The sequence below is a fragment of the Leucoraja erinacea genome, chromosome 3, assembly GCF_028641065.1.
Source record: "Leucoraja erinacea ecotype New England chromosome 3, Leri_hhj_1, whole genome shotgun sequence".
NCBI lineage: Eukaryota > Metazoa > Chordata > Chondrichthyes > Rajiformes > Rajidae > Leucoraja > Leucoraja erinaceus.
The window spans coordinates 73,965,054-73,988,434 of NC_073379.1; the positions used below are offsets into that span (position 1 = coordinate 73,965,054).

The following is a 23,381-nucleotide window of genomic DNA, read 5'->3' on the forward strand; positions in this document are numbered from 1 at the left end:
CCCCCCCCCCCCCCCTCTCCTCTCCTCCCCCCCCCCCTCCCCCCCCTCCCCCCCCCCCCCCCCTCCCCCCCTCCCCTCCTCTCTCCCCCCCCCCCCCTCCCCCCCCCTCTCCCTCCCTCTCTCTCCCCCTCCCTCTCCTCCCCCACCCCCCCTCCCCTCCCTCCCCCCCCTCTCTCCTCCTACCCCCCTCTCCTCTACCCCCCCCCTCCTCTCTCCCCCCTCCTCTCTTCAGTGGATGTGGTGTGCATGGACTTTAGTAAGGCATTTGGCAAGGTCCCAAATGGTTGACAGATCCAAAGGAGCAAATTAATAATATTAATATAATATCAAGGGGGGTAATTAGCGTGAGTGCGGGGGGCGGGGGGGGGGGGGATAGTTAGGGTGTGTGACGCTGCATGCCGCCTCTCCCCCCCACAACCGCACGTTGGGGGAACAGACCCAACGGGTCTGCACTTGGTCTAGTACAATATATATTTGTTTTGAATGTTTCAAATCCTAAAATGTAGTTGACAGTAATTCCTGTTTCTAGTTTTATCGCTTTATTTCAAAAATCTCATTCATTTTATGAGGTGGCTCGTGGTGCCATAGGATTGCCCTGTAAAGGTCATGTGGTTGTTGATGTGCAACAACTATGTCACAGTAAAATAAATAACACACAGGCGACTTTCACTCCTCAACTTCTCATTCCTCACTTTCTGCTGCAATGCTAATGGACTAGTCTTGATGTGAGATCACTCGTTATGCTCAGTTATATTTTTGGTACTGATTTGACTGAATTATCAGCACAGTGTACTCCCCCTTTTCCTCCCTTATTAAAAGTCAATTTTACCTTATAAATGTTATAATGTTCCCCGAAAGTCTTGAAGTGACCTGTAGTCATGTAGAATCCAGCAGTCTGAAGAAGGGTCCTGAACCGAAATGTCACTATCTTTTTTCTCCAGAGATGCTGGCTGACCCACTGAGTTACTCCAGCACCATGTGTTTATCTTTGGTATAAATAAGCATCTGCAGTTATTTGTTTCTACATTATTTCTGGGTTTCCTTAGCTGTAAAAACAAACTGTTATGACAAACTTTTCCTTTTTGCTCTGGTACCATACAAATGGCATGTTCACAACTGCTTCGGTTCTCTTCTGGCATCTGCAACTGTTTTACAATTCATTGTATATACGTATCTGTTTCCATTTCTTGTGTGGTCTAGCCTGCAGTGATGAGGTTTTTGGATTAAAAGCCTTCAAGTGAATTGTTTTGTTAAAACATAACCTTGAAGTACTAGTTTTCCATAGTTCTGGACAATTTTGAGTTTAATTGAAAGAAAGCAGTTTATTTTCCAATGTGAAATAGCACCCAGAGGATAGTTTAACGAATCTGTTCTAGGAATTTCTAAATTAAGTTATTTGCTCACATTCTTTTGAAATTTTAATTTTCAGTGGATAATTCTAATCGCATTCTTTAAACATTGCTTGTATAATTTGAAAACCTGCTGTGTACAAGTTCTGAAACATCTTGTTTTAACGACTCAAAATATTTAAAAAAACTAATAATTGTATTAAATATTTCCAGATCCATAGGTTAAGCAGGATGCATACCATGAGTGCAAAAGTACTTAAGTTAGTTGTAAAATTGAACTGCGGAAACAGTTTGGAACTCTATTAATATAAGAAATAAAACATTTTCTTTACATAGATGTTTCTTTTCAGAATGATGATATTGAAACTGACCTTAGCAAGTTAAAACCAGTGCAAGATTTGGGGCGGCCAGTAGAAGAATTGGAGATGTACAAGCAGTTTTTCCCAGAGCTCACAGAAGACTTCCAGGTAAAAATAATCCCTCCTTCTGAGGGCACTTCCATATCAAACACTTCAGAACTGTACGGCATACAGATGTTAGTTAGTGTTTTCCATTAGAGCTGTCAATTGCACCTGCTGCATCTTATTCAGAAGTTGCAATGTGTTAGATTCTATACTAAATGATGTGGCAGAGAGAAGTAAAATGAGCAGAAAAATGTTCGAGTACACCTTGCGGTGCAAACTAAAGGTAAAATATTCAGAAAGTACTAAAACGGATTTTGTAAACCTTAGCAGTTTTACGCTAGTTGCACGTGGCACACATTTCAGGAACCAGGGACTTTTGCACAGGGGTTAGACGATGGGGAAACGACTTTATACTTGTGCGGCTGGTTCCTTCAGCAGGCGTCTCGGTTGATGCCAATCCAAAGAAAATCTTGAGACATGCTGCCATGTCTGTCCACCAGCATTTAATGAATACTGGACGAAGTGCAGAGCCGTTGCTCCCCCAACGCGAGATTCCACCACTCACCCGTTCCCCCAATGCAAGTCGTTCCCCCAACACAATATTGGACCACTCGCGCATGACCACCAACTGCACAGTTGGGGGTTATTTCTCCTCATCCCCCAGCACTCCCTCCTCCTCTTCACCCTCCCTTTTCAATCCGTAGGGAGGGGGGGGGTGGGGAGGGAGAGGGAGAGGAGGTGAGTAGAGAGGGAGGGGAAGGAGAGGGGCAGAGAGGGAGGGGTAGAGAGAGGGAAGGGGTAGAGGGAGAGTGGGGGAGGGAGGGTAAAGAGGGTGAGGGAGAGAGAGGTGGGGGGTAGAGAGGGTAGGAGTGAGGGTAGATAGGGAGGGGGAATCGCCCTGCTCCACCCCTCCCAATCTCCCTCCTCCACACCCCCACACCCCCCCATCTCCCTCTAATACCCGATTCCCCATCTCCCTCCTAATTCGATCATCCTCCTCCGTTCACTCCCATTCCCTGCCCCAGGACCTACCCAGGTCGAAGAGCAGCGCCAAGACGTGCAACTCGGCCTCGGTTGCAGACTCCATCCGTCAGCTCGGCTGCTGCCTGGGCTCCAGTGGGCTCGCCTCTGACCCCCGACCTAGACTTCTTTGTCGGCCCCAGTCACGGCCCCATCCCAAGCCCCTTGCTCGGCCCTCACTCCAGCTCCAGCACCAGGCTGGGCTCCAGCTCAGGCCCGTCCCCAGGCCCAGTCCCCGGGCTCGGCCCGCGGCACCACCCTCCCCACCAGGTAATTGGATGTCGGGCACTGGCAGCCGCCACCACTCCTCGTTCACTGCGAGCGCTGGAGTGCCGCTCCCTCCCGGAGTGTCCCGTCCTGCCTCGCGAGTGCATTGTGATGTCACTCGCGGGTTTTTACCCGAAATGGGTGAGTTTTGGGCTGTTTTTAAAATTTAAAGGATTAATAACCTCTGAAATATAGGTGGGAATGCGACGTGAGGATGTTTATCGCCGTGAGGGAAAAAATGTGAGTAGGATATGTGAAAATGGGAAAGCTGTGGCCTAACATTTGGAAGAAGATAGGAAAAGCAGATTGCCACATCGTGGGCTCACACACACAAACAAGACAAGACTTTTAGTTATATAGAGATAACAATTATATTGGGCTCCTTATGAGGCTTGAGTTTTAAAACTGACATTATAAATGCTTCAACAGTGAAATAATCAATATAACTTCACAACAGCTGGGATTGTGGAATTGGATCATGTCCCAAGGGATCCCAGCTCTATGATGATATTCTGTACTCCAGAACTAGGTGTATTCCTAGCTAAAGAGGTTTGATATGCTACCATACTGAAATCTACAATATGGAAAGTTATGTGAGTGGCCTGCTACCGAAAGCAAGATAATTCCACTCCAAGCCAAGTTGGCAGCCAAAGTTCAACCGTTTCCATTTTGAAATGTATATACTTAACAAACATATTTAGTGAAGTTAAGTCAAATGATGATGCGACATCCACCACCTTTTTGGGTTTAGTCACCCGAATATTTGATACAAATTCCAAGGGTTCATGTTTCCCATCATGATACCCTTTGTAATTAGTCTCACCAGTTCAGCTTGTCCCTCTCGTTTCTTTAACGGAGAGGGGAAAATGCCCTCTGGGGTAAATGTTGAACTGGTGGCAATTTTTCTAGTATGAGTTGTATTTTGTATCCACTAAAGCCATTGAGTATATACTGATCACTCGTGATAGACTCCCGTGCTTCTTAAAACAGGTGTAATCTCCCCCCTGTTAGTATTAAGCCCCTATTTTCTATACGTTGGTAGGAACCAGACCCACCTACCTCCATGATTATGGGTATTCTTCTGTTTCCTGCCGGTCCAACGAGTCTTGCACGTTGTCTGACGTGGCAGTGATGTTGGGGGGTGGCGCATTTTCCATGGGGCCTGCTCTGGGCCCTGGCCTGAAAGGCTCACGGGATTGGCATGCAGGCCCCGAGCTTTCACCAGTACCCTGAGGTAGACCCTCCTGGTGGACGCGTTAGAGGTACTGCTGACTGGTTTACGTGCTCATTCCAGACCCTGCCATCTTGCGCCGATATTTTGGACACTTTGTCCAGTTTTTTAGGCTTGGTTTGGTAACTTAGCCAGATAGCAGGATCTGTGGTTGTGAGGTCGGCGTTCTCACAGTCCTGTAAAATTTTTTGAGTTGAGGGCAGGTTTTATAACTTCCTGAGAAGTTGCGGAGCACTGCGAACAGTAGGGTCAGGTGTTTTGCCATGCTACCCTGACCCTCTGGAAAGAGCATGCGAAAATGATAACCGACGTCAGGGATATCAAATTCATTTTAAGATATTTGGGTTTTTAAAAGCGATGCTCAATGTACCCCCCAATAACGGTGGGCACTTTGAGTAAATGCAATTTAGGGGAGGCGTGATGAAATCCAACACCTCATGACTACCTGTCTTGGAGAGGTTTTTTGAAAAGAACAGGTAGTAAGCTGGCCGTCAGTTGAGACTGAAAAGCCATCTCCCTAGTGGTGGAGCCACATAGCGGCCACACCCAGCAGCTCTTCCTGATCCTGTACCTCAAGCATACTCCTGATGTTGTTCAGCCAGTGACCCCTCTTCTTGACCAGCCCAGCTCTGGTTCCCATCAATCCCTCGACAAGGGAGATGGCCAGTGCTGTTAGGCACTGGAGTGGGAGTGTTAGCTGCCTTGGCGGACTTGCCCCTGCTCCTGAGGCAGTCTCGCTGGAGTTTTTAGCTCCATGACCTTCCTCTGGCTTGGAGAAACAGACATTCTTGTTCTTGTTTGAAGTGCTGATCCCATCTTCCGTGTCTGTCTCCAGCCTGAGGTTGGTCCTGACCTTGCTGATAGAGGCTGTCTGCCGTTTTCGGGCAGCATTTCAGCGGTTCTCGGGCGGCGAGTCTCCTTGTCGGGAGTCTACAGGGGTGCCGGCCGGTTTTTAAATTTCCCTCCAGTCCGCTGCTGTTGGTCAGACAGCTGTTTTAGCGGACTGGACATCAGCGCAGCACCCGTGTCTGTGGACCGCAGCGTGTGCAGTCCCGTTGCCGCCTCTTCCCCCTCCATTGTCGGCTCCTTCCCTGGAGTCGAACGGGGGCCGCTTCCCTCTGCTGCTTTGCTCCCCCTGGAGCAAAAACAAACGCAAAGACCGACTACTCTGAAGGTAAGTACTTACCAAACGTTCCTTTCCTTCAGGCTCGTAGCGGGAGCGCCCGACTCCCGCTGGGCCGCTGTTGCACTGCTGGCGTTAATGCCGTGCATGCGTGCTGAGCGGGTTCTTCACGGAATCACTCACGTGACTCCGAAGTAAAATCATGTTGACCATTCTTGCTGAATGCTTTTGGCCCTCAAGTTTATGGGCCAGGTGATGTAATGTGAATAGGTCCAGGTTTATGCATGGTGCTCTTGTTAACCTGTTTTGATGTAGTGATTGCTGATGTGAAGTTTAGTGTTTAGCCTTCCAGACATTTATGATTGGCTCCCAGAGGGAATATTTTATGTTTGTGCATTTTGATTTTTATATTTCTTACACTTTACCCCAGTAGGCTCAAAAAATAATTTAGGACAAAATAATCTCCTCTCAAAGAAATATGATCTGCAAAAATGATTTTAACCATAATAAATAAAAGACCAAGTGTACAATGGTGCACTCTTTAATAAACTTTCACTTTCCATATAGTTGTTAAAGGGCCTGTCCCACTTGAGCGTCATTTGCGCATCACGCACGTGGCGCGCGGGGATTTTGAGAATCCCAAAATCCTGGGGCACCGCGCGCTACCGCGCATCACTGCTTACGCCACTGCCCGCACAATGCATGCCATGAATCATGCATCGTGACGCGTGAATGATGTCGAGTAAATGACGTGCAAATGATGCCCAAGTTGGACAGGCCCTTTAGAATAAAGTGAACTGAGATCCTTGAGAGAGGCAACGCAAACATTCTGATTGACCACTATTGTTTTCTTTATGCTTGATTATCTCTGGCATCAAATTATTTCATGTAGGTTGAAGTTTAGAGTACCATTACTGTCTAACATTCTTTGTGGTGGTTGCAAAGTAAATTTATGGCAAGGATCTATGATGGTTTACACGAGTTTATAAAATTGCATTGCATGAGCAGATTAGTTTCCTTAGAGACCCATCAGGATTCTTGCAGTCCCATTTTATCTGAAAGAAATCAGTGGAGAAATAGTTCAATGCAAAACAAATTCAGGCTAGCAGAAGAGGAGCATTTCCATGTTCTGAGTCTATGACTGATAGTGGAGGGAACCTGATTTTGAGTTAGATCAAGAAAAAGCAAAACCCAAGCAAACGTGTTAAATGTGTCATTGTAGACAGAAAAATGATTTGTTGGCATCTGGAGTCTAAATATTTGGCGATAATATATTTGGATATATCAGTAATGTACTGATCCAATATTCAGGCCATCTTGCCTTCAAAGCACCTATTAACATTCACATATTTGTCAACATGCTATGTGGAAAAAATGGATTGGGTACCTGATGATTAATGTAACTAAAGTCAGTCTTGAAGCCAGAGGTATTGTGTCGAGCAGAAAGATGAAGGCACGTTAGTGAAATTTCCATTTAACTTCTGTAGATCTGAGGAGAATTTGGGGTGAGCATGGCAGGGTGAATGGCAGTGGCAAGCCCAGCTCATACCAATGCAAATGTCAGGTAGTCGGTGAGGCAATTATTTTCTATATATTTGATTTCCACTGTAGAGGTGATTGGCCCCTGAATGGAAGATCTGGTGCATGTGACTTATAGGATCTATCCTATAGGAAAAATGGTTTGGATAAATTGCACTGGCTTCAGTTTCTAAATCTACACCCTGCAAAAATTTGCCTCTCCTCATGCTTCATTCCTTAGCCTATAAACGCCTCATGCGCACCGCTGCCATACAGCTTATTCCAACTTCTATATAATGAACCCATAGTCAAAAAACTGCCCTACTTGAAATATGGCTTCACCAACTTCTTGTACAACTGTAACATGACAAACCAAATTCTATACTCAACTAGACCAAATGGGACCCGCTGGGTCCCGTCCCCTTTTGATTCCTCTAGCCTCCACATACGAACCCCCCCCCCCCCTTCACACACACACACACTACCCCCCCCCCAGGGAAATTAATATATTAATTTGCTCCTTTTACCCCATCGCCTGCCCTAAACGTGCTGCAGGCTTTAACAGGGAGGGGTGTAGAGAGGGAGAGGGAGGGGGAAGAAGTGGAGGGGGGGGGAGGGGGGGCACGCAAGTTCCAGCGAGAAGTACAGAAGGAGAAGGAGGGGGGCCATCGAAGGGGGGTGATGTCACTCGCAGCGCAAGCAGAGAAAGGCAGTCACATCCATTGTGACGTCATCAGAGAGACCATCTTGTTTATTTATTTGAGATATGTGAACATTTTCATAAATAATCGAGAAATAATGCAATTTTTGATTTCACAGAATAAATCTCTACCGGAATATGTAAAAATGTTCCCATTAGCACGTAATTTCTTCGAGTAGATGTGATCGCACACAAACAAATAAACCACAAGCACGCGCGCGCGCACACACACTTTATATGGATAGCACTTTCAGGGAAATAAGTATCTGCACTTCCAGATTCCTCTGCTCTACTACACCTGTCCTGGTTTGACTTCCCAAGATGCAACACCTCACACTTATCTGCATTAAACTCCATTAGTCATTCCTCAGCCCACTTGCCCATCTGATCAAGATGCTACTGTACATTTTGATAACCATCTTCAATATGTTTTTGATACCACCTACTTTTGTGTAATTTGCAAACTTACTAATCATGTCCTGTACATTCTCATTTAATTTGTGGATACTAGTCATAATGGGCCCATCACCAAACCGTGCGGCACACCGCTTGTCACAGACCTCCATTCCGAAAAGCACCCTTCCTCCACTAGTGTCTATATTCCATGAAGCCAATTCTGTATCCATTTAGCTAACTCTCCCTGGTCTCATGCACTACAGGGCCTGTCCCATTTGGGCGTCATTTGCACGTCATTTACGCAACATCCTAACAATTGGTTGGCGCATCGCGACGCGCACATAACGCGCGGTGAGGCGTGGTGGCTAATGCAGTGACTTGCGGTAGCGCGCGGCTCCCCAGGATTTTGGGATGCTCCAAATCCTCGTGTGCGTGACTCGCGAATGACGCCCAAGTGAGACAGGCCCTTAACCTTCCAGAGCTATCTACCATGTGGAGCCTTATCAAAGTCTTATTAAAGGGTTTGCTGGTCCATATAGTTAATGTCTACGGCCTTGCCCATGCCAACCTCCATAGTTCAATGCTTTGCATTACAGAAAATCGTTCCCCCACCGGCTATACCAAAGTTTGTACCACTTGAACTGAACCTACAGTATGTATTCTATTGTAAGTCATTAAAAGACGGTCAGTGCAAGTGCTAACAGTTAACAGAAATACTGCAAAATGCAGAATTATTGGAGATTCTCCATTTTGGAGGAATCAAATTAAATCCATCTCTGTTTTCTGAACTGACATATTATTTATTTGGGCATGATTTGAGGAAGAACATAGTTTCCCTGGAATTCTAGCCATCAATACAACCACAATTCGTATGAATTGACAGCATTTCCTCCTCGATAATCATCAGCACAGGGGCACCTCAAGGCTGTGTGCTGTCCCCTACTCTACTTGCTCTATGCCCATGACTGTGTTGCCAGACACAGTTCCAACAAATTACGCACAATGATGAGTCACAGTATAGGAGGGAGATCGATCGTCCGATTGAATGGTGCCAGAACAACTTCAATAAGCCCAAGGAGCTGATTGTTGACTTTAGAAGAAGGTGAGGATCCACAAACCTGCCTTCTGCAATGGGTGGGAGATGGAAAGAATCAACAACTTCAAGTTTCTGAGCATGCATATCTCTGAAGATCTGTCCTGGACCCAGCACAATCAATGGCAATCATAAAGAAAGCCTATCGACGCCTCTAGAGGATTGAGGTGATTCGGTATATCAATGAATAGTTTCTTGAACTTCTATAGGTATGCAGTTGGGTGTATATTGACTTGTTGCATCAAAGCCTGATTCAGCAATTTGAATGCCCTTTAACGAAGGAGATTACAAAAAGTGGTGAACACTGCCCGGTTCATTACGGGTACTGACTTCCCCACCATCGACAGGATCTATAAGAGGCGCTGTCTCAAATAGGCAGCCAGCATCATCAAGGACTCACAAGGACCCAGCATCATCAAGGACTTGGCAACACTTTCACTCCCCTTCTGCCAGTGGGAAGAAGATATAGGATTCTAAGCACTCTAATGCTCTAGGTACAGGAACAGCTTCTTTCCAACAAGCATCAGGCTATTAAGCAGTACGAACTCCAACAAAATGCAAACAATGAACTCCTGGGCTTTTTTTTTGTTTTTGAACGATATTGTTTTATTTCAATTTATGTAACTTATTTTGTTTGTTGTGTTATCTACTGAGTTTCCAAACCTGTTGTGCTCCTGCTGCAAGTAAGAATTTCATTGTTCCATTTCAGGACATATGACAATAAAACACTCGACTCTTCTTGAACGTAATTATCAGTAATTAGTTTCATTTGCCTATTCAGGAAGCTTATTCTACAGATTGGTTGCTGGAATAGGCTGAAAAATTAAATCGAACTTCAAAAGGAATTTGTTGGAATGTAAAGCACCTTGGGAAATTCAGGGAATTTTAGAGGTTCTGTAAATTCATATTGTTACTTTCCTTAAAATCAAATAAAGACTCCTTAGTTTAGTGCCCATAATCTTTCCCTTTTGCCTCTTTCCAGCTGGTACTCTAGCACTCAAAGATGACAATGAATTAGAAAGACTGGTTGAAAGGAGATTTTGTTTTAAGCGCCTCCTTCCAGACTCCACCTGGCTGTTGGAGGTCTGGGCATCCGTTCTGGGAGGTCAGAATTTTTCATGCACTTGTCATACTTTTATCTAACTCTTTCCTCTCTCTAGATGAAACCTACCCTGCTGAGTTGACCCCATTTTTTTCTGTTTCACCAGTGTGCGTAAGAACATTTGAATCCCTTTGGAAACATTTTTATTAATTAAATATTTTGATATGAAAAGTGTGGGGAATCTAATCAATTGTCCATAATGCATCCCAGATGCATCTTTCTGTCAACATCGGGAATTGTACTTAAAGAGGACATCTTTGGAGTCAAGGACTATCATCTAAAGAGAGGTCTGCAGAGTTTAGATAAATGAAGAGTACAAATGATTATGGAGTCTGACAGGATGGATGCAGGGATGATGTTTCCCCTGACTCACATATCTGAAACTGCTTCAGACTGAAAAGTGTTCTCAATTCAGGATTGTCTTAGAGTCCCCTTCGGCCTAACTTACCCACACCGACCAACATGTCCCAGCTACAATAGTCCCACCTGCCCGAGTTTGGTCCATATTCTTCCAAACCCGTCCTTTCCATGTACCTGTCTAACTGTTTCTTAAATGTTGGGATAGTCGCTGCCTCAACTACCTCCTCTGGCAGCTTGTTCCATACACCCACCACCCTTTGTGTGATTGTGATGAGAAAAATGTTCTCAACCCAGAGGAGATGAATCTTTGAAATAGTCTTCATGGATGGATGGTGAATACTCAGTCACTGAGTATAGTCACGACAGACTTTTAGGTATGTGAGTTTGGCGCAGCAAAGTGAAACTGGGATAAATGTTCAGCCATGGTTTATTGAAGGACAAAGCAGGCAAGGGGGGACAAATCACCTATTACTGCTTCGATAACAGCATAAAGTATCCTGTCCTTTAATTCTACATTACAGCTCTGTACCACTCAATTTGATAGCCCAGTGACAGAGCAAGATGTTACTTACATTAAGTGGCAGTCAGTTGAACTGACTAGCCAGGAAGAGGTAACAAACATTTTCCATGGAAAAACTGGCCGCATGTAAGCATGATCTGGTCCAATAAATGAAAGATCTACAGCGTGTTGAAGGGAAATTGTACATATGGTTTACATTTAAAGCAATATTTAATTATGGATTTGGCCAATTTTTCTCTGCGTAAAAATGTCTTGGTTTCGGTTAATTCGCATGCTGTTCCCATCCCTTTGTTGAATTTTGGTCTAATTCATTTGCAGAATCCTCTTATTTTAAAACAAACATTCAAACCGTGAATATCTGGGAAGTATTTTAGAACAAAACGCGAGTTAAATAATTTCATCTATTTCACAGTCATTCAGTGACTATATTCAATACAGATTGGCAGTAGTTCAGTTACTCAGTGACCCAGATAACCCTTAGTCTTTGCTGAGACAATTAAATTGTGGGTGGGTGTAATCATCAACCTTATTTTTCCTGGAGGAATTGAGTATTTCCAGGTGCAATCTAACAACATGTGTATAAAGTTTATGTCTGTCCGGACTGGGCATTCACAGGATTTTATATGACAGCCAGCCTGCTGACATACACTTCTGAAGTTCATGGGTGAATAATAATGAACTGGACAAGATGGCAGGTGTAGCCATTAGGTGAAAAACCAGCAAAAGTGGAAACAAAATGTTGAGACTTCATCGTCCATTTAGATTGATTTGTCAAAGATGTGGCCTGAATTGCCTCCACATACGGGCTCAGATGTCTTTGAGGCTGTAAACGGTGAGAGAGAGAACGGTTCTTGCTGTAAACGGTGAGAGAGAGAATTAGAAATCCATGTTTACCACTGATAACCTTTCGGTAATGTATGCGTTTAAAAATAGATTAACGTGAAGCTATTAATGTTCAGTCGGACTTGCTCCAGTCACAGGCATTATAGTTTGCAAATTTATATGGAAACAATTATCCAATTCAGTTGCCTCAACATTAATCTTTTGTTTATTCTATACTTTTTTTGTTCCAGGCATATAATTTTACTGAAAGTGGCAACACAAGTCCATCAAGATCTGATGTTCAGCGGACGGGACCCATTATTGTGCCCACAGCAGAAGAGCTGTCTTCAAAAAGTAATACGATAAGAGCAAGTGTTAAAGACAATAATCCACAAAGCCAGCAGATTCTACCGAATGTTTATCAAGGAGCTGGACAGGACCATAAACAAGTAACACACATGGATCTGCAGAATACAGAGAAGAGCAAAAACAATGTTAACTATCAGTATTCCAAACAAAATGGACATACACCGACACAGTGCCTGAACAATGAAATTACAAAAGGTTTAGGCAGTATGTCCCTACACTGTAATAATGCCTCTGAAGATGTTAAATGTTGGAAACCTGGGTGTGAGAGTGGAGTTGAGAATAAGCCCAGATTTTTGACATTAGGAGAAACATGCAGCAAAACGTGTCAGCAGATCTCTGGCTGTGGAAAGTCTTTATTTGTTTCATCATTTGGTCAGCCTCCATCTTGGCAACAGGTTGGTACCCAGCTAGGTCAATTGTGCTGTACTGGCATTGACACTGATGCCGAGGATGAGTCCTCTTTAAGTTCTGAAGAACCAGGATTTTCAGACTTACCGGAGCCAGGTGTCTTGCAACCACTTCATGACCCTGACCTTTATGTTGAAATTGTTAAAACGACTAAATCTGTTCCCGAATATGGTGAAGTGGCTTATCCTGATTATTTTGGCCATATTCCACCTCCATTCAAGGAACCTCTCATAGAAAGAACCTACGGTGTTCAAAGGTGAGCATGCAAGTGATTGCTATCTGAAAGCATTACATTGAGAGGAGAAAGCACTACCAGAACTGAGAAAAATGATAAAGCAAAACATCTCAATGCGAAAGTTACATTCATAAGCCTTTATACTGTAAGAGGGGAAGACTGAATTGGAAATAATGTACAGTAATCGGTAACATTACATTTTGCTCTATTTTTCGATGAGTTAATTTGCTTGTACAGGTATTTTCACATTGATCTGGAAGAATAGAAAATATTCTGAAATTGTGCCATTTTAACAGATTTTGTATGATGTAATCCACAAGAATTCCTTGTAACTCATTTTTTTAGTTTACAATTTATAAAGATCAATTATTTTGAATTATTTATACAATTTATAGATCATAGGAAGACAAATTATTTACATTTTAGAATTATTATATTGGTTGTAAGGTACAGAGATGTGAGAACAAATCTTTTATCTTTACAAAATTATAGTGGAAATCAATTTTTTATTTTACTATTTACAGATCATAGGAAGGCAAAATATTTTAGAATTATTATATTTGGACCCTGTAGCAAGGATCCAAAAATAAAATTGTAATCCATTCAACTTTTATTTGTTAATTTCTGTGAACTGCTATACTTATTGATATGTATGATAAAGAAATGTCTAATAAGGGGTAAGGATATGTTTAAACCTCAAACCAAATCAATGAATTAGATTCATGAGTTGTTTATGGAAATATGTTGTTGGTGTTGTTTGAATAATTTACTTTCCCTACTATATTTTAAGCTGTGAGTAGCCAATTAAAACAATACACTGTTTTCAAAATACATACTTAACATGTATATGCAAAAACTGCATTTATGGGCATTATTTTTTTCTACCACAGAACAAAAATATTCCAAGATATTGAGAGACTAATTCATGCAAATGACATTATTGACAAAACTATATATGATCTTGATTGTCTCAGGTGAGTTATATAAAGATTCTCAGTTTTCAGCTTTTTAGCTGAATGTTCAACTTGGATGTTGCTAACTGGATACTGTTTTATCCTCCTTTCTCACTCAGCTATCCTGTATCCGAAGATGGAGAAACGTTGAGGTTCAATTCGCAGTTTGAATCTGGAAATCTTCGAAAAGCAATTCAAATTAGAAAGTAAGATTGATGAGATTTTTTGGGAGGGGGGGCAGAAATCCTGAATATTGAATACCTGACTTTATTAGCTAGTCTTAAACAATTGTTCCGCAATAAAGAATTGCAGATTTTAGTTTGGGGGTGGAGGAATTGCTCTGAGAAATTATATCTTGCTATTAGTGACTGATATTTGAATGACTGTCTTGAAGGCAGTTCCTTTCTCGTTGTCTCCATTTCCTTTAACATCAGCTACGAGCACTGATCCAAATTACTCCACTGAGTTACTCCAGCATTTTTTGTCCACCCAGCACTGATTCAAATATTGGAAATTGAGTGACAATACTAAATTGCTCGACATAACGCGCTATGATTAATTTAGTTGTAAATTTTAGCCAATTTGTTTTCCATTCCCAATGAAATTCAACAACTTTGAAGTTTATTTAATACATTTCTATGGAAATTTGTCAAAAGCTGTATATAATGTGTAATAATATAAAGTGATAGCATCATGCAGCATGGAAACAGGTCCTTCGGCCCAACTTGCCCATACCAATGAAGATGCCCCATCTACACTGATCCCACCTGCCTGCTTTTGACACATATCCTTCTAATTCTTTCCTCTAATCCTTTCTTATCCATGTACCTGACCAACATCATGGTGTCTACTTTCTTGCCCAGTCCCCATTTTCTTTGATTCACATTTTGTACATATTCTCATTGTGTTGTCACTTAGCCAAATAAAGTTTAATCAAAGGTACACAAAATTGCTGGAGAAACTCAGCAGGTGCAGCAGCATCTATGGGGCGAAGAAAATAGGCGACGTTTCGGGCCGAAACCCTTCTTCAGACTGATCCAATCAAACTGATTTCCTACTTGTACACTATTTTATTAAATTAAATTAAAGACATTTATTAAATTCTTGTTTGCTAGTTCTGATGTAAAGTGAACCTACTGACCACTTTGTGTCAGCTTCTCTGTAGTAATAAACAAGTTAACAGTGACTATTTTTAAAGCTTGTACTATATACACTCAACAAAAGTTGAGACAGCACCAAAAGATATTAAGGCAAATTCTAAAGCTGAGACCAAGCTATTATCAAGGGTAAGACTGGATGGGGTATGTGGCATTAATTGTGGAGCAACGATTAGGGAAATTCAATATCTTAGAGTAATAAAGTCATACAACATGGAAACGGGCCCTTTGGCTGAACTCGTCCATACCACCCAAGCTGTCCCATCCCAGCTAGTCCCATTTGCTCTCAATTGGTCCAAATCCTCAATCTTTCCTATCCATGTACCAGTCTATACAACTTTTAGATGTTCTATTGTACCTTAATAAGTCAACTACTACGTCTGGCAACTCGTTCCATATACCAACCATTATCTGAAAACATTGCCGCACGGGTTCCTATTTTTTTCCCCTCTCAGCTTAAACCTATTTCATTCTAATTCTTGATTTCCCCTGTCCAGTGAAAAAGACTGTATTAACCATCTCTATGCCACTCATGATTTTCAACATCTCTACAAAGTCATCCCTCCATCTCCTGCACTTCAAGGAATAAAGTCCAATCCTGCCCAACCTCTTCTCTGCACTTTTTCCACATTAATGAGATTTTTCCAAGAGCAAGGTGACCAAACCTGAACACAATACTCCAAGTATAACCTCACCGGCCTTTTGTACAACCTTCGGCATTTAGTGTAACATAACACCCCAATTTCTCTGTTTAGTTGCCTGTCTGATGAAGGGGCCAGCGTGCCACAAGCTGCCTTCACCACCCTATCTACCTACGATACCATTTTTCGGAAACTATGTACTCCTAGATCCTTCCGCTCTAACATTTCCCAAGGCCCTACTGTTCACTGAGAAGGTCCTTTCTTGGTTTGACTTGCTAAAATGTAATATCTTACACTTATCTCACCATTCCTCTGCCTAATTGCTGTAGTTCCTAATAACCATCTTCAGTATCTACTATACCGCCTATTTTCGTGCCTTCTGTAACTTCTTAACTATACCATGTATATTTTCTTCCAAATTGTTGATATAGATGACAACAGCAAGTGCACAACTGATGCACACCACTAGTCACAGGCCTTCAGTCTGAAAGGCAACCTTCCACCATCACCCTCTACTTCATACTGTGAAGCCAATTCTGTATCCAGTTAGCTAACTCTCCCTGGATCCTATCCCATCTTACTTTATCATAGGCCTTACTGAAACTAAAAAACTATAATTACGACCCTGATACTCATAAACCTCCTTCGTTATTTTTTCAAAATACTCAATCAAATTAGTGAGATACAAAACTATTTCTAATCAATCCTTGTCTTTCCAAATGCATGTATATCGTTTCCCTCTGAATTCTCTCCTGTAATTTGCCTACCACAGATGTTAGGCCTACTGGTCTATAATTACCAGTACTTTATTTGCACCTTTCTTAAATAGAGACATCACATTATCCATCGTCCAGTCTTCTGACACTCCAGTATGGATAATGACAATTTATAAATCTTTGCCAAATCTCTACTGTCAATTTTTTTTTTTTTTTTAAGTGTGAAAATCCAGTTTTTATCTTTTTAGAGATGCTTGGACGTACTGTCACAAAGCAACACTGCCAATCCCTGCAAGGTGATACAATACAATACAATACCTTTTATTTGTCATTTGAACCTCACATGAGGTTCAAACAAAATGTAGTTTCATTCCCTTATTATTTCTCTGCTGCACCCATATAGCCTTACCTGATTATCCCTCAGTAATATCACCTTGGACTGCTGCCATAATGTTCTCCTTAATCAGTAAAGCAACACCTCACCCTCTCCTCTCTTAATCCCACTCTATCTTGCTTGTAGCACCTGTAACCGGGAACATTAAATAGCCAGGTTTCAGTAATGGTTATGTCTCAGTCGCATGTACCTATCCACGCCCTGAGTTAACATATAACATATAACATATAACAATTACAGCACGGAAACAGGCCATCTCGGCCCTACAAGTCCATGCCGAACAAATTTTTTTTTTTTTTCCCCTTAGTCCCACCTGCCTGCACTCGTACCATAACCCTCCATTCCCTTCTCATCCATATGCCTATCCAATTTATTTTTAAATGATACCAATGAACCTGCCTCCACCACTTCCACTGGGAGCTCATTCCACACCGCCACCACTCTCTGCGTAAAGAAGTCCCCCTCATATTACCCCTAAACTTCTGTCCCTTAATTCTGAAGTCATGTCCTCTTGTTTGAATCTTCCCTATTCTCAAAGGGAAAAGCTTGTCCACATCAACTCTGTCTATCCCTCTCATCATTTTAAAGACCTCTATCAGGTCCCCCCTTAACCTTCTGCGCTCCAGAGAATAAAGACCTAACTTATTCAACCTATCTCTGTAACTTAGTTGTTGAAACCCAGGCAACATTCTAGTAAATCTCCTCTGTACTCTCTCTATTTTGTTGACATCCTTCCTATAATTTGGCGACCAAAATTGTACCCCATACTCCAGATTTGGTCTCACCAATGCCTTGTACAATTTTAACATTACATCCCAGCTTCTATACTCAATGCTCTGATTTATAAAGGCTAGCATACCAAAAGCTTTCTTTACCACCCTATCTATATGATATTCCACCTTCAAGGAACTATGCACGGTATATACCCAGATCCCTCTGTTCAACTGTATTCTTCAATTCCCTACCATTTACCATGTACGTCCTATTTTGATTTGTCCTGCCAAGGTGTAGCACCTCACATTTATCAGCATTAAACTCCATCTGCCATCTTTCAGCCCATTTTTCCAAATGGCCTAAATCACTCTGTAGACTTTGGAAATCCTCTTCATTATCCACAACACCCCCTATCTTGGTATCATCTGCATACTTACTAATCCAATTTACCACACCTTCATCCAGATCATTGATGTACATGACAAACAACAAAGGGCCCAACACAGATCCCTGAGGCACCCCACTAGTCACCTGCCTCCAACCCGATAAACAGCCATCCACCATTACCCTCTGGCTTCTCCCATTCAGCCACTGTTGAATCCATCTTGCTATTCCTGCATTTATACCCAACAGTTGAACCTTCTTAACCAACCTTCCATGAGGAACCTTGTCAAAGGCCTTACTAAAGTCCATATAGACAACATCCACTGCTTTACCCTCGTCAATTTCCCTAGTAACCTCTTCAAAAAATTCAAGAAGATTAGTCAAACATGACCTTCCAGGCACAAATCCATGTTGACTGTTCCTAATCAGACCCTGTTTATCTAGATGCTTATATATATTGTCTCTAAGTATCTTTTCCATTAATTTGCCCACCACTGAAGTCAAACTAACAGGTCTATAATTGCTAGGTTTACTCTTAGAACCCTTTTTAAACAATGGAAAAACATGCGCAGTACGCCAATCCTCGGGGACTATTCCCGTTTCTAATGACATTTGAAATATTTCTGTCATAGCCCCGGCTATTTCTACACTAACTTCCCTCAATGTCCTAGGGAATATCCTGTCAGGACCTGGAGACTTATCCACTTTTATATTTTTTCAAAAGTGTCAGTACTTTCTTTTACTATGAACCTCATAGTATCCATAGCTACTCTACTAGTTTCCCTTACCTCACATAATTCAATATCCTTCTCCTTGGTGAATACCGAAGAAAAAAAATTGTGCAATATCTCCCCCATCTCTTTTGGCTCTGCAGATAGCTGTCCACTCTGTCTCTCCAATGGACCAATTTTATCCCTCGTTATCCTTTGCTATTTGCTATTAGTTCATCCGCCATACCCATTAGACCTCTTGTTTTGAAATGTATGCAATTTAATCCAATCATTTTTCCTTGTTTCCTGTCATGCTCTTGCATGTTCTGTCTATAAAATTTGCTGTCATTGACCTCTGTATCAAATTGCAGCTTCCCACCTGCTTCACTACTGTTTTGGATGACACCCCACTGCTATTCTAGTTTAAACCCTTTCTAGTGGCATTTGCAAACGGATTCCCCACCAGTTCAGGTGCAATCCGTCCCTCTAGTACAAGCCAACTCTGACAGAAGAGATCCCAATGGTCCAATAATCGGAATTCCTGCCTCCTACATCACTCCTCAGCTATTCATACAACTGTCCGATCTTCCTATTCCTCCGCTCAGTAGCACGTGATCCAACGGTTTCTTTTTAAATCTCCTGTGTTGCCCCTCATTGGCTGTATCCTTGCTGCTGAAACCGTAGCAAACTTCCTTTCATATTTGCAGTTGAGGGACATCCTTGTGCTTATTTCTCCCCCATCTCCCTACTCACCTCTGATTGCTACAGTGCCAAATTTTCTTTCATCTATTTCCAATGTAGATTCGCCATTGGTGAGATAAACCTTAATATTTGAACTCAAGATCTAGCACAAATATTTTAGGTAATACAGCATTCAGAATTAACATCTGAAGTGGTTACACATGCCTCTGCTCGAACCTGACCATAGGTTTCTCCTTCATTTAATCCAGACACCTGTTCTTGCAAGCCCTAAGATCTTTGAATCCCATCTGCCCAGAGTCCCCTTCCACCATTAGCTGTTATCACACCATTATCTCCACATCAATTCCTAATTCTTTCCATTATGTTTGCAAACCATCCACCATTGGCATCATACTCACTGAAACTCCTTGAATCAAAGAATTCAACATAAAAAAGAGAGATCTATATTACACAGTGACTTTTGTGGCTCAAGATATTCGTACATATTTATCAGTAAAATATATTTTGAAGTATTTTTCCCAATTAATCTGGGAATTGGAAACAATGTGACAATCAATGTAAAGGTGTTTTTTATAGTGAACATTTCATAATACAATACAATAAGGGCTGTTTGCACTTTGGATTGACCTGAGGCTGGTCGTGGGATGACCAATCATGCATTTGCTATGAGGTTTCGTTTGATGGCCAGTGTCAGGCTAGGTCAGTGGCTGAAGTGGGAGACATTCTAGCATCTCCTGCTAAGAGGTGAACAAACCATTGCTTCTTAAAGGATGTGAAGTCAGAATATTTTTGTGAGTCCAGGTCAGACTGAAGCGCAGGGGACTGACTCCCTCTCCGTACCATCCTACTAGCCAATGTAAATAAAGTGGAGGACTTAAGGGCATGGCTGCTTTACTAAAGGGAGCTGAGGGAATGCTCTGTGTTCTGTTTCACAGAGACATGGCTCAACCCCAGCTCCCCAGACTCAGCAGTCCAGCCTGAAGGTTTCTCCATCCATTGCATGGACCGTACACTGGCATCTGGGAAAGTGAGAGGAGGGGGTGGCTGCCTCATGGTCAACTTTGCGTGCTGCTCACACGTGGCAGTCCTATCCAACTCCTGCTCTCCACACCTCGAACATCTGGCGGTGAAGTGCTGTCCCTTCTACCTTCTGAGGGAATTCACCTCCATCATCCTGACCACAGTCTACATCACACCCCAGGCAGACGTACATCTGGCACTGGGGGAGCTGCACGCCATGGTCAACAAGCACCAGACGGCTTACCCTGGGTTTACCACCGTAGCTGGGGACTTCAACAAAGCCAACCTGAAGAAATCGCTCCCTAACTTCCACCATCATGTCTCCTGCAGCACCAGAGGACCAAACCCCCTCGACCACTGCTACACGACCGTCAAGGATGCCTATCGCTCTGTCCCTCGCCCTCACTTCGGTAAATTCAACCATACTGCGGTGCTGCTTCTTCCTGCCTACAGGCAGCAATTGAAGAGAGCACCACCAGAGGTGAGGTCTGCACAGAGCTGGTCGGGGGAGGCAGAGGAACAATTCCAGGACTGCCTGAAGTCTGTAGACTGGGCAATGTTCAAGGACTCGGCAACAGACCTGAATGAATACGCCACAGTCGTTTCAGACTTCATAAGGAAGTGTGGGGAGAACTGCATCCCAACAAAAACCTTCCGAGTGTTTCTCAACCAGAAGCCTTGGATGAACCATGAGATCCGCATTCTTCTGAAGACCAGATCCTGGACATTCAGGTATGGAGATGCAGAGGTCTACAAGAAGTCCAGATACGACCTTGGTAAGGCCATCAAAAAGGCTCAAAGGGACTTCTGCTCCAAGCTGGAGGATGAGACGGATGTTCGGCAACTGTGGCGGGGCTTGAATGCCATCACCTCCTACAAGGCAAAATCAGGAGGCAGCTCAAATGTCAGCGAAACATCACTCCCTGACGAGCTCAATGTGTTCTATGCACACGTTAATAGGGAGAACATGATGTGCCTTCACGAGCCCCCATTCGCCGTGATGGTATTTCAGTCACAGTCACAGAGGTAGACGTCAGAAGATCCTTCAGAGGGGTGAACCCTTGGAAAGTGCCTTGACCTGATGGTATATCCAGTCGTGTCTGAAAACCTGTGCCGACCAACTGGCTGCAGTTTTTACAGACATTTTCAACCTCTCACTTCTGAGGTCTGAGGTTCCCACCTGTTTTAAAAGGGCATCAATAATGCCGGTGCCCAAGAAGAGCAAGGTGACGTGCCTCAATGACTATCGACCAGTGGCACTAACGTCTGTGGTGATTAAGTGCTTTGAGAGGTTGATTATGGCACATATCAACTCCTACCTCGACAAGAACCTTGACCCACTGCAGTTCGCTTACCGCCACAACAGGTCAACGGTGGATGCGACCTCACTGGCTCTCCAATCCGCTCTGGAACACTTGGACAACAAAAACTCGTATGTCAGGCTGTTGTTCATAGACTACAGCTCAGCGTTCAATACCATCATCCCCTCCAAGCTGGTTACCAAGCTCTCAGATCTGGGTCTCTGCGCATTCCTCTGCAATTGGATCCTCGAATTCCTCATTCACAGACCACAGTCTGTCCGTATTGGTCAAAATGTGTCATCCTCGATAACAATCAGCACGGGAGCACCTCAAGGCTGCGTGCTCAGCCCCCTGCTGTACTCACTCTATACACATGACTATGTAGCTGGAAATAGTGCGAACTCCATCATTGAGTTTGCCGACGGCACCACTGTTGTGGGACGAATCACTGATGGTGATGAGTCAGAGTATAGAAGTGAGATCGACCGATTGACCAAATGGTGCCAGCACAATAACCTGGCTCTCAATACCAGCAAAACCAAGGAACTGGTGTGGACTTTGGAAGGTGTAGGATAGTCACCCGCAATCCCGTTTATATCATTGGGACGATGGTGGAAAGGGTAAAACATTTCAAATTCCTGGGCATGCATATTTCCGAAGATTTTTCCTGGTCCCAGCACACTGATGCAATTATAAAGAATTAATGCCTCTACTTCCTGAGAAGATTACGGAGAGTCGGTATGTCAAGGTGAACTCGCTCGAACTTCTACAGGTGCACTGTAGAGAGCATATTGACTAGCTGTATCGTGGCTTGGATCGGCAACTTGAACGTCCAGGAGCGGGAAAAAATGCAGAAAGTTGTTACCACTGCCCAGTCCATCATCGCTCCCCACTATCGAAGGGATCAATCGCAGTCACTGCCTCAAAAATGCTGCCAACATCATAAAAGACCCACACCATCCTGGCCACACACTCATCTCTCCGTTGCCATCGGGAAGAAGGTACAGGAGCTTGAAATCTGGAACATCCAGGTTCAGGAACAGCTCCTTCCCCACAGCCATCAGGCTATTAAACACAACATCAAACAAGCTCTGAACAATAACAGTCTATTATTACTATTGCACTTTATCTGTTTATTTATTGTGTATATATATGGTCTATGGTATACAGACACACTGAACTTTTATCTCCTGTTCTCTGTATTATGTTTACATATTCAGTTGTGCTGCAGCAAGCAAGAATTTCATTGTCCTATCTGGGACACATGACAATAAAACTCTCTTGACTCTTGAATGCTGCTCAATAGTAAATCCTTACTCAAATTATATTAATGTGCTTGTCTTGTGATAAATATTACATCAGGAAACCAAGGTAGTATTGCTACCTTAACCAACCAACCAATCATGAGTCCATCAATAATTACAGTATGTGTTTCATAAGAAACAAATTAATTTCCGTCAGGTTGTTGCTACATGAGCCATGGGCTGATGGGCTGAAAATGCCTCCTATGTCATAAGGAAGTATGAAACAAAATACAGGAAAAAAAAGTCAAAGGTGCTGTACACAGATCGTACAATTCGTACAAAAGGGGAGGATTGCACCTTAACAGGTGCGGGTCCAGCATTCTGGCAGGCAGGTTTGCCACTGCTTTATGATTGGAAAGGGATCCTAGCAGGTGGTTTTAAACTAAATAGGGGGGGGGGGGGTTGTCAAATGGGATAGTCAAGGATGGAGTTAAAGGGAAAGAGAGTAAAGGGATAGTTAATGACCCC

The 23,381-nt window shown here is 43.0% G+C and overlaps 1 protein-coding gene across 5 annotated transcripts in view; it reads left to right on the plus strand.

Annotated features, from left to right (window-relative positions):
- Positions 1–23,381, plus strand: part of agtpbp1 (ATP/GTP binding carboxypeptidase 1) — a 217,711-nt gene that overhangs the window by 124,852 nt on the left and 69,478 nt on the right. For all 5 annotated transcript variants that reach the window (XM_055632933.1, XM_055632934.1, XM_055632935.1 and 2 more), the window contains 4 exons: positions 1,700–1,816; positions 12,157–12,938; positions 13,808–13,891; positions 13,990–14,076. In XM_055632933.1, coding sequence (XP_055488908.1) covers positions 1,700–1,816; positions 12,157–12,938; positions 13,808–13,891; positions 13,990–14,076 — 1,070 coding nt within the window. The remainder of the gene's footprint in view (positions 1–1,699; positions 1,817–12,156; positions 12,939–13,807; positions 13,892–13,989; positions 14,077–23,381) is intronic.